Source organism: Entelurus aequoreus, linkage group LG26 (assembly GCF_033978785.1).
Source record: "Entelurus aequoreus isolate RoL-2023_Sb linkage group LG26, RoL_Eaeq_v1.1, whole genome shotgun sequence".
Classification (NCBI taxonomy): domain Eukaryota; kingdom Metazoa; phylum Chordata; class Actinopteri; order Syngnathiformes; family Syngnathidae; genus Entelurus; species Entelurus aequoreus.
Window position 1 is genome coordinate 28,283,645 of NC_084756.1, and position 14,904 is coordinate 28,298,548.

Sequence of the window (14,904 nt, forward strand, 5' to 3'; positions counted from 1 at the left end):
ACCGTCCAACTGGAATAATAATAATAATCTAATAACTAAAGTTCGTTGGGTGAATAATGTAAACTCACTATGCAAGTATGTTTTAGCGCTTTCATGGCGAGTTTACTGACAGATATAAGTAAGAACTTTACACTACTTTATATTAGAAATGGCAACAGTGGAGGATGAATGTCACATAACAAGAAGATAGAGAAAAAGAAGAAGCTCATCGACTACAATGGCGGACCCGCGCAATTTTTCAGGATTTATGCAGATCCCAAATACAGTTTAGCAGGTACCAGAAGGTAAGAAAAGTGTCTTTTGCATAATATTGCGAAACAAAACGCCAGATAATATGCCTTACCTTATACACACACCATAATAGCACAAATAATATTACAAGCCGACAATCCTTCAAGCGATGCGGCTTCATAGCTTCGTACTAAAACATTTTGATAGATTTTTGAGCACAATGTGTAATGTTCTATATTTTCAATGGAACATTTAAAATATTGGTGTTGTTTACTTGAGACCCATCATAGTGCAGCCTACACATACACTACCGTTCAAAAGTTTGGGGTCACCCAAACAATTTTGTGGAATAGCCTTCATTTCTGAGCACAAGAATAGACTGTCGAGTTTCAGATGAAAGTTCTCTTTTTCTGGCCATTTTGAGCGTTTAATTGACCCCACAAATGTGATGCTCCAGAAACTCAATCTGCTCAAAGGAAGGTCAGTTTTGTAGCTTCTGTAATGAGCTAAACTGTTTTCAGATGTGTGTACATGATTGCACAAGGGTTTTCTAATCATCAATTAGCCTTCTGAGCCAATGAGCAAACACATTGTACCATTAGAACACTGGAGTGATAGTTGCTGGAAATGGGCCTCTATACATCTATGTAGATATTGCACCAAAAACCAGACATTTGCAGCTAGAATAGTCATTTACCACATTAGCAATTTATAGAGTGTATTTCTTTAAAGTTAAGACTAATTTAAAGTTATCTTCATTGAAAAGTACAGTGCTTTTCCTTAAAAAATAAGGACATTTCAATGTGACCCCAAACTTTTGAACGGTACTGTATCTCTTATGTTTGACTGCCAACTACTGGTCACACTTACCATTACACCATGTACCAAATAAAATAGCTTTGAGGTGGGTAAGCTCAACCCAACTTATTCCTTACATTAGGCGCCCCGTGTTATAAGGTTCACTGTCGAGTTTTGAGAAAAAGAGAAAACAAGGATTTTAAGTGCGCCTTATAGTCCGGAAAATACGGTCATTGGCGTGAATTTTCGTAAAAAAAGACATGTATAAAACTTCATCAATTTCCATCGTTATGGAAATGTCACAACTGTCCCACCATTCGCAGCCCTTTGTAATTTAAATATATTCAAGTCGAAAGTATTACTTGAGTTTTTGTTGACTGAACAATTAGTATCCAGTTGTCAGCATTTCATACATGAAGTAAAAAAGAACAGTTGCATAAACTATTTACATATTTTATTTATTTTTATTTAGCCTTTATTTAACAAGGTAAAATCCCATTCAGTCAAAGATCTCTTTTCCAAGGGAGACCTGGCCAAGAGGGCAGCAGCAAGGTTACATTAAAAACAGTTAACAACACATAAAGCATTAAATTTACAACATTAAAACTTGCTCACATGACACATGTGTATACAGACAAGGTAGACTGCAGTCCTTTCACAGAAGCTTTAAACTCATTTAATGTAACAAGGGTTTGAAGTTGAATATTCGATTGTAGGTTATTCCAAGCCTTCGGTGCTGAAAACCTAAATGCTTTCTTGCCCAGTTCAGTTCTTACTTTGGGGACGACAAATTGCAGAACATTCATTGAACGAAGATTGTGACTTCCTTGTTTCTTTGTCACCTAAATGCTTTCTTGCCCAGTTCAGTTCTTACTTTGGGGACGACAAATTGCAGAACATTCATTGAACGAAGATCGTGACTTCCTTGTTTCTTTGTTAAAAGACAAGATAGATAGGATGGAGTGATACAAAGAATGAAGAACATATATTACAGTTAATAGTAGTCATTGATCATCTCATCATGGTTCAAGGTATTCAGTGCATCTTTACGTTTCCTGGACAACTGTGAATGTTAGCTCCTTTGAAAAAGAGCAAACTACCTGGACACTATTGTGAAAGTTCATTAATGTTTACCAGCGTTGAGTTCATTCAGCGGCACACTTGCTGAGACTGCTGCTGCTGCTGCTGCTTCAGTGCTCTTTGTGGCCAGCAGCCATGACGCCTGTATGGGAACAGTGGCCTGGTTCAGCACCTTGTTCCTGTGCCACTGCTCCAGACAGTCCAGAGCCTCTGGGAAGACGTGGCTGTCAAACTTGTTGGCAAACATGCTCTTACTGTTGATGATCCACGGCAGGTCCTCTACTCCATAGATGCAGATGTTTCGCACATAACGGCCTGGTAAATGAAAAAGACAAAATGCTTAAAGGTCCCATATCTACTATTTTTCAACAATTTTTTTTGTAAGTCTGAGGTCCTACAATAGTGTACTGTCAGTTGTATGTTGGTCAAAATCTCACCTTGATAATGGAATTCAGACAGTTAAAATTGCTGCTTGAAGCTCTGCTTAAAAGTCGCTGATGTGTGCCTGTACCTTTAATGATAGAGTTGTATTTGTCCATGCCTGTCATCTGCAAAATGAGTGTCTCAAAGAAGAGCTATTGTGCACATACATACACTAACTCTGCACTTGCCCAACACAATAGATGTCATTCATCACGAACCAACAACATCATGCTAGCTTAACCTATTAGCTGAAGAATAACACAATAATATAACTTACAACCCCCTTATTTGTAGTTAAGTGTGGATAATTGACAGAGATTGAAGCTTTCTTCTAAGATTTTTTTTTTACATGCGGCTGTTTGAGTGCTTAGTCTCTAAAAAGTGGCGCAAACAACTGAACATCCCCAATACAAATCCGCGTTTTGTTTCTGGCTTTGTCATGAATAAGTTGAGAGTCGTAACGACGCCTTTTAGATTTACTGAGGTCTGACATGTTTAGTAACTTTACCAGTGGCAGTAGCTGGACGAAGAGGGCGGTGCGTAACTGGCAACCTGGATGTGACACACTCACAGACTTTCTAAACGGTGGAGGGCGGGGGCATCGAAATTAAAACAATAACATTATTTCGGGGCTTTAAATCTAATTTTGAAATGAGCATATCCCTGCTGAACTACTGTTATCAGTTATAGAGTTATAGATTTATTAATGCCTTTTGACATATCAGGGCCATTTAATGATGACTGTAATTATTACATATGGCACCTTTAAATCCGTACGAAAACAATAACAATATTTCGGGGCTGTAAATCTAATTTTGAAATGAGCATATCCCGGCTGAACTACTGTTATGAGTTATAGAGGTACCGGTATTCGAAAAGAACATGATTTATTAATGCCTTTTGACATATCAGGGCCATTTAATGATGACTTGACATGAAACTATTACATATTGCTCCTTTAAAACCGAGGTACGGACCGGAGTGTGGGCTACCTGTGCCGTTGCACCTCCAGTAAACACAATTTTATATATATGAACAAAATGACAGTTGTCAGCTGTGCGCATATATTACCTCGATCAAACATGGCGGAAATGTCTGTTACAAGATATTGCAATTGTAAACAGTAGGGATGCAACAGTACTCGCTATACTCCTGCACAGGACAATCTGACTTTAAAAAAAAAAATCGTGATATTAATCGACATGGGATGATTAATTGTGATAATTTTTTTTCCATATCACCCAGCTCTAAGTTAAATAAACAGACCATTCGGTAAATTTTACATTTGTTTTGAGCATATTCTGCCGACGGCAGTAACTTTGGCATCTGTAATGCTGGCTGGAGCCTCTCAAGAAAGATAATAGACTACTTAGTTGAAACGTGTATCATAAATGTAGACATCCATATTTGTAAAAATAAATCTTATTATTTACAGTACCGTTGCAGCCATCATGCACCTTTCCTTCTTGATCTTGCCACTTGATAGCCCGGACGGCTCCTTCCCAGCCTCCATCTGGGTTGCTGCCTGGAGCTTCTTTAGACAGAACCCAAAACCAGACAGTGGGCCATTTTTGAATAGAATATTACCAAAACTAGCATCAGAGTTTACCTGCCATATGGTTAAGCGTCACCCAGTAGTGCTCGTCTGGACTGTAAGTGTCTCTGGACCACTCCAAAAGGTCGCGGGCTTTGGGGCTCTTCAGAACAAAGTCAACAAAGCCTCTTGTGAGTGCATAGTAGGCCGTCCCAAAATATATTTGCATTTTGTGTGGCGGAGGATCTTTCTTCCGCCCTATAAGAGCTACATGGGAACCAACAATCTCCTTGTGTTGGCGCTCAGTCCGGTGCCTGAACGGGATCGGCTGCTTGACCCCCGGCGTCATGTTGATGTCCCGCCACTCTTTGCTCTGCATGTACCGCACCAGTTCCAGGTTGCTCATGATCGGGAAGTCCTGCCCGCACATGTTCACCACCTTCTTCCAGCCGACTTTGGATTTGGCCAAGTCAGCCATGCAGTGTAAATCTGCCTTCAGACGGGAAAAGCCGGCATAGGTCACGTTCTCGCTGCGGCTGGAGAGGAAGATGTTGTCAAAGCAGCTAACCAGCTTTTGTATGGCTTCTTTGTATTCCTGTGGAGTCTTTGCATCCACGTGAACGCAGTAGATGTTTTGGGGCGTGTAAATTGCACGAAGTACTCGCAGAAAAAGCTGCAGCTCCTTGTGAACAGTCAAGATGAACGCTAAAGGGTAGTCCCTCTCCTTGCGGCTCAGAGGTCTTGTGATGAAGTGAAGGTCTCTCATCAAATGGGAGCACTGAAGATTATTGTTTGTGATATAGCTTTCTATCTGTTGTGAGGAAAAAAAACTTCTATAAGAAGAATAATTTTTTTTAAAAATCACAAAGTCCTTTTCGTCATACCTGACAGTCACGTCGATGCCATTCTCGCCGTCCGTCACTGGAATTAAGAAACACTCCACATTGGGCACTGAATGGTCGGCAAGGTAGCATTTCTAGGGGCGGGGGCTTCTTGGGCAACCTCCCTCCCAAGTAAATGACCAAGAAGACCATGACGCTCATCGCGAGATACAATAGGAAGCTGCATTTGGCCCCGTCGAGCTGGCACATGATAGTAGTTCTGCGTCTTCTTGTCATTCACAAAGCACCACCACCAGTCAAATTGCAAAGAAGACACCCGCCTGGCAAAACACAGAATTGTAACATGCCTCATGGGGGTTTTGAAGAAGGTCAAGTATGTAGGTTGCTGCTATTTCATATCATCAAGAGCAATAAAGGACTATTGATTAGTTTTATGTTTTAGGATTCACCCATACAGGTTGGTAAAGGGAATTTGTTAATCCAATCTTTTAAAAAGTTGAACATCATACAATTACTGTTTACATGCATTTAAAAAAATCTAGTTTCAAGCCAAATTATGCAAGCTTGTTCATTATTGTAATGAGGAAAGGCCAGAGAGACCACTGATATGTAAGAACAAATGTTTTATAGATACAGTTAAACATGAATATTTATGTAAATGATAGTTATTTACTAAGCATTGAACAATGATTAGTCTGACTAGTATTCTAATAATGTTCCATAAGAATTTAAGGTTGTCAAGCTCCATTAAATAGTTGGAGTGTGAAATAAACTTAATAAAGTGTAGTTGGCAAAGCGTCTTCTGCGATCTTCTCAGCCTTTTTTGCTGCTTTACCTGCTTCTTTACAAGACCCGTATCACGTGACTTCAAACTTGATACCTCATTGGCTGGTTCTGAAATAGGATCGATTGCTTCAGCCTTAATTGGAAGTGGGTCTTGCGTTTTGAAGCAGGACATATTTCTGCCCTGAATTTTTATAAACTGAATTTTTGAACGCAAAATTTATATACATTGAATTTTTTAAAAACAAGCATTTTTCAACCACTTTTTTTTTTCACTGAAATTGACAGAATAATTTGATGTAAAAATAAATTCATTGTCAAAACGAAGATTTTGTAATAGACAAATTAACCTCCATACACACCTGGCAACTTCATAAATTCAACAAAAACAACAAAGTGGCTTTGCTGAGGCAAACTGAAGGGAGAAAACTCGTCAATGAGCAACGCTGACTTTCCCAATAAGGCACAAGAGTTGAGGAAGCAGGGTAAACCTTCAAAGCCCTTGGAGCGCCAACTGTAAAATATTCATCAAGTTAAAATGGACTACTACTAAAAATTAAGGCTGAAACGACGCGTCGACGTAGTCGACGTCATCGGTAACGTAAATACGTCAACGCCGTATTACGTCACACTACCGTCATGGCGGAGCGCAAAGCAGACTGTGCGAGCGAGGGGAAAAACGCACGCCAAAAGTTGTCAAAAGTGTGGGAGTATTTCAATACACAGCCTAATAATGTTGTTGTATGCACACTGTGTCGAGCGGAAATGGCCTATCATAGCAGCACAACGGCTATGAACGAACATTTGAAAAGAAAACCATCAACCATCAACTAGTCAATCGTCCGCGTTAGCGTACGTTGTCATCATTACACAAAAACATGAATGTGTCATTTGTATCTGCTGGGGGTGTAACGGTATGTGTTTTGTATTGAACCGTTTCGGTACGGGGCTTTCGGTTCGGTACGGGGGTGTACCGAACGAGTTTCTAAGCTAAAGCTAACTTTAGCTGCTAAAGTCTTAACAAGTTGCTTTGCTCCTCTGCCTCTGTCTCAGCACGCAGCATTGTCCCACCCATACAACCATCTGATTGGTACACACGCAGCATTGTCCCACCCACACAACCATCTGATTGGTACACACGAAGCATTATCAGCCAATCAGCTGTGCGTAATCATAGCGCATGTAGTCAGCGCTTCAACGTCGAGCAGATAGGTGTTTAGCAGGTGAGCATCAGGCAGCGGACTCTCCCCAAATGATAATAAACACCTCCCAGTCAACTACTAGTAACATCACTATGAGCCCGTTGACCTACTAGAAACTTAAACTGCAGCTCAGGTCGCTCGCAGTCCTGGTTTGAGGTGAAGGCTAATTACCTCTCAGTTCCAGCCACATCGACCCCTTCTGAGCACCTATTTTCAGCTGCTGGGACTATTGTAAACAAGAAAAGAAGCAGAGCATGTAGACATGCTAACCTTTCTTCATTACAACTGTTAGTCACTCACTGGAATGAGTAGAATTGGTTATTGTGTACTGTGTTGGACTGGATGTTTATTTTGCACATTTTAAAAGCAATACTTAATGTTTACAGTGCTCCAGAATATTTAGATTGGCACTTTTTTGTATTGGATGTTCATCTTTATTTTTGCACATTTTAGCAAATAAGCAATACTTTCACTTTTGTTGAAATGTTTACACTGTTGTTACAGAATATTTCGTTTTGCACTTTTTTGTATTGCATGTTTATCTTTATTTTTGCACATTTTAAAGCAAAATAAGCAATACTTTTACTTTTGAAATGCTTATACTATTGCAGAATATTAAGATTTGCACTGGATGTTTACTTTTATATTTGCACATTAAAAAGCAAATAAGCTACTTTTAATTGTGTTAAATGTTAAAAGTTTTAAATGTTAAAAGTTTTAAATGTTTACATTGTTACAGAATATTTTGTCATGTTGTTGTCAATGTTGACTGAGTGGCCATACTCTTTTTTTTTGTAAATAAAAGCCATGCCTTTTGAAAAAACTGGCCTACTTTTATTTTTTCATCTTCATTTTAAATAAAATAAAATAAAAAATAATCGGTAAGAGGAAAAATAATCTATAGATGAATCGAAAAAATAATCTATAGATTAACCGATTAATCGAAAAAAATAATCTATAGATTAATCGATAGAAAAATAATCGTTAGCTGCAGCCTTACTAAAAATAACAGATTCTGACCGACTATACAAAATTAAGCAGTATCACCAATAAGTTATTACATATTCATTTTTTCTCAATACCTTCCCTTCTTTCAAACAGAAAGTGAACTTAAAGGCCTACTGAAATGAATTTTTTTTATTTAAACGGGGATAGCAGATCTATTCTATGTGTCATACTTGATCATTTCGCGATATTGCCATATTTTTGCTGAAAGGATTTAGTATAGAACAACGACGATAAAGATTGCAACTTTTGGTATCTGATAAAAAAAAGGCTTGCACCTACCGGAAGTAGCGTGACGTAGTCAGTTGAACATATACGCAAAGTTCCCTATTGTTTACAATGATGGCCGCATGAAGTGAGAGAGATTCGGACCGAGAAAGCGACAATTTCCCCATTAATTTGAGCGAGGATGAAAGATTTGTGGATGAGTAAAGTGCAAGTGAAGGACTAGTGGGGAGTTGAAGCTATTCAGATAGGGAAGATGCTGTGAGAGCCGGGGGTGACCTGATATTCAGCTGGGAATGACTACAACAGTAAATAAACACAAGACATATATATACTCTATTAGCCACAACACAACCAGGCTTATATTTAATATGCCACAAATTAATCCTGCATAAAAACACCTGCGTGTTTGTTATGCTAGCTCCTAGCTCCTCTGCTAGCTCCTAGCTCCATAGAACACGCCAATACAATTCAAACACCTGATCAACACACACAATCACTCAGCCCAAAAGACCGTTTACCTAACCCAAGGTTCATAAAGCTTATATATTTTTAAAAAGTTACGTACGTGACGCGCACATACGGTCAAGTTATCGAATGTTTAGCAGCCAAGGCTGCATACTCACGGTACCTGATATTCAGCTGGGAATGACTACAACAGTAAATAAACACAAGACATATATATACTCTATTAGCCACAACACAACCAGGCTTATATTTAATATGCCACAAATTAATCCTGCATAATAACACCTGCGTGTTTGTTATGCTAGCTCCTAGCTCCTCTGCTAGCTCCTAGCTCCATAGAACACGCCAATACAATTCAAACACCTGATCAACACACACAATCACTCAGCCCAAAAGACCGTTCACCTAACCCAAGGTTCATAAAGCTTATATATTTTTTAAAAAGTTAGTACGTGACGCGCACGTACGGTACGGTACGTGTTATGCTAGCTCCTAGCTCCTCTGCTAGCTCCTAGCTCCATAGAACACGCCAATACAATTCAAACACATGATCAACACACACAATCACTCAGCCCAAAAGACCGTTCACCTAACCCAAGGTTCATAAAGCTTATATATTTTAAAAAAGTTACGTACATACGCAAAAAAAAGCCAAAGCTGCATACTCACAGTAGCACGTCTGCGTCTTTGTCATCCAAATCAAAGTAATCCTGGTAAGAGTCTGTGTTGTCCCAGTTCTCTACAGGCGTCTGTGTATCCAAATCAAAAGTCCTCCTGGTTAGAGTCTCTGTTATCCGAGTTCTTCCATCTTGACTGCATCTTCCGGGAATGTAAACAAAGAAGCGCCGGCTGTGTACTGTTGTGGCTGACTACGTTCGAAAAATACGTCCATTTCGCACCGACAACTTTCTTCTTTGCTTGCTTGGCTTCCTTCTCCATAATGCAATGAACATGATTGAAACAGATTCACGAACACAGATGTCCAGAATACTGTGGAATTATGAAATGAAAAGAGAGCTTTTTCGTATCGGCTTCAATGTGGAAGGCATACCCGTGTTCGCCGGGCTACGTCACACGCATACGTCATCCGCAGAGGCGTTTCGAACCGGAAGTTTAGCGGCAAATTTAAAATGTCACTTTATAAGTTAACCCGGCCGTATTGGCATGTGTTATAATGTTAAGATTTCATCATTGATATATAAACTATCAGACTGCGTGGTCGGTAGTAGTGGGTTTCAGTAGGCCTTTAATGTAAACATTATGGTATTAATGTATAGGACAAAGAGAAAAGGTAGGATTAACTATAAGCAATGGTTATTCCTACTGTTTTTTAGATTTGTTGAAATGTGCAAATGCAACCACATGCTGTTCCTTAATGTAACTTGTTAAACATGTCTGAAACAAATCATAACCATAACCAATATGTGTGTTAGGTATAGGGCTGCAACAACTAATCGATTAAATCGATTAAAATCGATTATAAAAATAGTTGGCGATTAATTTAGTCATCTATGCTATGCGCATGCACAGAGGCTACTTTTTTTTAAATGTTTTAATTTTTTTAATAAACCTTTATAAACTGCAACATTTACAAACAGCTGAGAAACAATAATCAAAATAAGTATGGTGCCAGTATGCTGTTTTTTTCCCCAATAAAATACTGGAAAGGATAGAAATGTAGTTTGTCTCTTTTATCCGATTATCAATCGATTAATCGAAGTAATAATCGACAGATTAATCGATTATCAAATTAGTTGTTAGTTGCAGCCCTTGTTAGGTATATATTAGGGTTCCGTAGACATAAACTATAGGTAGTGCAAACAGTAGTACTGGACTTCACTCATTTGCAAGTCAAACTCCCAGCATGCGGCTTAGCTATTTGAATCATTTCACAAATCATATATTTTGCTACTCTTTCAAATGTTATTGTAATCAGACAATATTTTTGGTATATTAGATGGAATCTTTACCTGACATGCAGATGACAGTCGAAACATGTCAGGTAAAGATTTCATGTAATATACCGAAAATATAGTCTGATTACAAGAACATTTGAAAGAGTAACAAAATATATGAATTGTGAAAGACAATATTTTCGGTATATTAGTTGGAATCTTTACCTGACATGCAGATGACAGTCGAAACATGTCAGGTAAAGATTCCATGTAATATACCGAAAATATAGTCTGATTACAAGAACATTTGAAAGAGTAGCAAAATATATGAATTGTGAAAGACAATATTTTCGGTATATTAGATGGAATCTTTACCTGACATGGTAAAGATTCCATCTAATATACCGAAAATATTGTCTGATTACTAGAATATGTGAAAGAGTATATAAATAAGCAACCATATATTTTGCTGTTTCTATTGTCACATGTTTGAAAAAAGAACAAAAAGCAGATGCTTTTGTCCAAATGGATTTTAATAAACTTTACCTCTTAGGCCAGCGCAGCCTGTTGTCCGTCTGAAAGTCAGCAGCATCACAAATGTCAATAGCAATCCATCAAAGTGCAACGACTAAGACGAGAGTAGCAGCAACAGACGTCGCAGTTGTACTATAACTGTGTATGTCCCGCTTTGATTTGGTTGCCAGCGTTGTGTACATGAGCTCCTGGTGCCTGGTTGCTAGTGCTTAATACACACACACGGCTTACACCTTACACATACACTCTTTCCCTGAGGTCCTCCTCCCTCCCACAGTTCCCCTGCTCACGCGTTGCATCACTTTCCATCATCTTCTATTGATGGGGTTTAGCTTCAGCTAAAGGCACAGATATCGAGTCCGTAGTCTGCTTTAGAGCTCCAACAGCGGGGTCCGTTCGACTTGACCTGACCTGACTGTCCTGAGTTTGTTTGGTGCTTGCTCAGCTCCTGAGAGGATCCCTCTTGTGTCGGACAGAGAACATGGCGGCGGCGGCGGCTCACACCCTCCCGGCCCCTGCATTGCTGCAACACAATAGAACCCCCTGCCGGTTTACTTTCATATTTGTTTTGGACCGTGATCTCACGAGGCACACCGCCTTGCAACACTTTTATCTGTTCAGTGGTCAGAGTGCTGTGCTTCCTGGACTCGTTTTGTTCTACGCTGTCTACGTTTGTCAAGAGATAAGAGGAAAAATAGATGCAAAAAGTCTAGGATTATCTGCCGTGACGTGATTGATTTTTAGAACAAACATTTCAAACTGGATTATATTTATTCATTTATTGTCAATCTCTATCAAATTGTATATGTATTATCAGTTACATTTATTCTTATTTTACTTCCTTTTATTACATTCATTTTTTCTATCCTAACATATTTAGTTTTTTTAGTTTCCTTGAATATGAGCCTCCTGCTTAACTTTATTTTTACGCATATTAGCTTATTACCAAATATATATTTTTAATGCATTTCCCTTAATTTGTTTTCTTCATCTTGAACATTTACTTTGACAATGGTACTCCAATGACCAAGGCGACCGCTGTGAAGTACCTAGGAGTCTGGCTTGACTGTGAACTTAACTTTAAATTACATATTGACTATATCATTCAGAGAACATACTCCTAATGCCACTATACAGATCATCAAACTGTTTTACATTTCAAGTCAGAAGGAAAATAATCTTTCAATTTATTTGACCAATTATTGACTATGCGGACATTGTTTATTTTAATACCTATGGTATACACCTTAAACCTCTTAATGTTTTGGTAACACCCTGTGTAGATTTATTTTAAGTTTTCCATACAAAACTCATCACTGTCATTTATACACCCAGCTCAACTGGTTTCTATTTATTTTCATGTGTATTTATTTTAATCTAACAGCATATTTGAAATGTTTTTTGTGCCCTTTACATCATCCTACCCACTAAGACACTCTCAATATCCTACATTTACTGTCCCTACTTTGCGTAAAGAGCTGGCCAGGGGGTCCTTTTCTTATAGAGCCCCCTTTGACTGGAATCATCTGTCTGTCTCTTCGAGGTCTTTATCAACCATTGGTCCCTTCAAAAGGTCTCTTTTTGTTTGTCTTAAAACTGAATGCCACTGTATGTAGTATGCCCTTGGTTGGAATTTTATTTAATACAATATTTATTTTACTGCATTATATGTTATTCTATTGTAAATATTGCACATTCTGAGAGAGTTGTGTGAGCTGAGAGGTATCTGAGCAAAATTGTCTTTAATGATTGTCTGTAACTGTTCGTAGTGTAACCAGTCCTGTGTTGTACTGCTTTGTGTTAATTTTAAATGTCTTTGGTCCCCCTTGAAAACGAGATGCTGCATCTCGAAGGGTTTACCATTAATAAATTCAAATTCATCATTGCAATAGCTGGCAATCAATTTCTACACGTTCTTTATTCTTTTCGCTTTGGTTAGAAAACAGTGAAATTTAGACACAGGAAGTGAGCATTAGATGATACACTGGTGGTGGTGGTAAGCTACATCAAGCTGCCAATTGACGCCAAAGGCTCCTCCGACCATCACCAAAAATCCATTCACACTTATACACCAGCATGCATGCATTAGAGCCGTGGTGGGTAAAGTGTCTTGCCCAATGACACAACTGCCGTTATTAGGATGGAGAAGGTGGGGTCAAACTGCCAACCTTCTGGTTTCTGCCTCCATGTATGCTAAGCAGATGCCGTGTACTTATGGTCAATGATATTTGAGTTGTTGTTGTGGTCGCTTTTACATTGTCATCAGGATTATGCACAAACCCAGCCAATTAATTTTTAATGATGTTTAATGGATCTTAAAGGCCTACTGAAATGAGATTTTCATATTTAAACGGGGATAGCAGATCCCTTCTGTGTGTCATACTTGATCATTTCGCAATATTGCCATATTTTTTCTGAAAGGATTTAGTAGAGAACATCGATGATAAAGTTCGCAACTTTTGGTCGCTGATACAAAAAGCCTTGCCTGTACCGGAAGTAGCGTGACGTCGCAGGTTGAAGGGCTCCTCACATCTGCACATTGTTACACCAGCAGCAAGAGCGATTCAGACCGAGAAAGCGACGTTTACCCCATTAATTTGAGCGAGGATGAAAGATTCGTGGATGAGGAAAGTGAGAGTGAAGGATTAGAGTGCAGTGCAGGACGCCAGGGTGTATCTTTTTTCGCTCTGACCGTAACTTAGGTACAAGGGCTCATTGGATTCCACACTTTCTCCTTTTCATATTGTGGATCACGGATTTGTATTTTAAACCACCTCGGATACTATATCCTCTTGAAAATGAGAGTCGAGAACGCAAAATGGACATTCACAGTGACTTTTATCTCCACGACAATACATCGGTGAAGCACTTTAGCTTCGGAGCTAACGTGATAACATCGTGCTTAACTGCGGATAGAAACAGAAGAAATATGCCCCTGACTGGAAGGATAGACCGAAGATCAACAATACTATTATTACTTCTACTATCAGGAGACACCGAACCAAACCCTGGACCTTTAACTACACGGTTAATGCTGTGCAGCCTGGCGAAGCCTAGCAATGCTGTTGCTAACGACGCCATTGAAGCTAACTTAGCTGCGGGACCTCGACAGAGCTATGCTAAAAACATTAGCTCTCCACCTACACCAGCCCTCATCTGCTCATCACCACCCGTGCTCACCTGCGTTCCAGCGATCGACGGCGCAACGAAGGACTTCACCCGATCATCGGTGCGGTCGGCGGCTAGCGTCGGATAGCGTGTCTGCTATCGGACTCAAAGTCCTCCTGGTTGTGTTGCTGTAGCCAGCCGCTAATACACCGATCCCACCTACAGCTTTCTTCTTTGCTGTCTCCATTGTTCATTAAACAAATTGCAAAAGATTCACCAACACAGATGTCCAGAATACTGTGGAATTTTGCGATGAATACAGAGCTGTTTGTACTGGGATACAATGTGTCCGAATACTTCTGCTTCAACCATTGATGTCACGCGCAAACGTCATCATACCTAGACGTTTTCTAGCGGAAGTTTCCCGGGAAATTTAATATTGCACTTTATAAGTTAACCCGGCCGTATTGGCATGTGTTGCAATGTTAAGATTTCATCATTGATATATAATCTATCAGACTGCGTGGTTGGTAGTAGTGGGTTTCAGTAGGCCTTTAAGGTCTGCAATAAAGATTGATGATGATGAATGAAACTCTAAATTTAGAGTGCGGTGAAAATGATGAGTACTACCTATTACAATGTGGGTGCAAATACAATTAAACACACTGGCCCGAATATGAGACAAACCCCCCTTTTTTTCTGGTACCTGTTTTTGGAAAAACAAAGAACTATAATCCTGTTGTCAACATCAGCGACAGAACAGTTGGTGGATTGCA

General features: G+C 39.2%; 2 protein-coding genes across 2 annotated transcripts in view; one reads left to right on the forward strand and one right to left on the reverse strand.

Moving 5' to 3' along the window:
• rtf2 (replication termination factor 2) overlaps positions 1–14,904 on the forward strand; it is a 50,389-nt gene that overhangs the window by 9,749 nt on the left and 25,736 nt on the right. The window lies entirely within an intron of this gene.
• On the reverse strand, positions 1,892–11,440 carry gcnt7 (glucosaminyl (N-acetyl) transferase family member 7). Its single transcript, XM_062038331.1, has 5 exons — positions 11,033–11,440; positions 4,951–5,228; positions 4,142–4,877; positions 3,971–4,066; positions 1,892–2,424 (listed from the first exon to the last, which is right to left on the reverse strand). The coding sequence occupies exons 2-5, from the start codon at positions 5,182–5,184 to the stop codon at positions 2,153–2,155; spliced, it is 1,338 nt and encodes a 445-aa protein (XP_061894315.1). The 5' UTR covers positions 5,185–5,228; positions 11,033–11,440; the 3' UTR covers positions 1,892–2,152.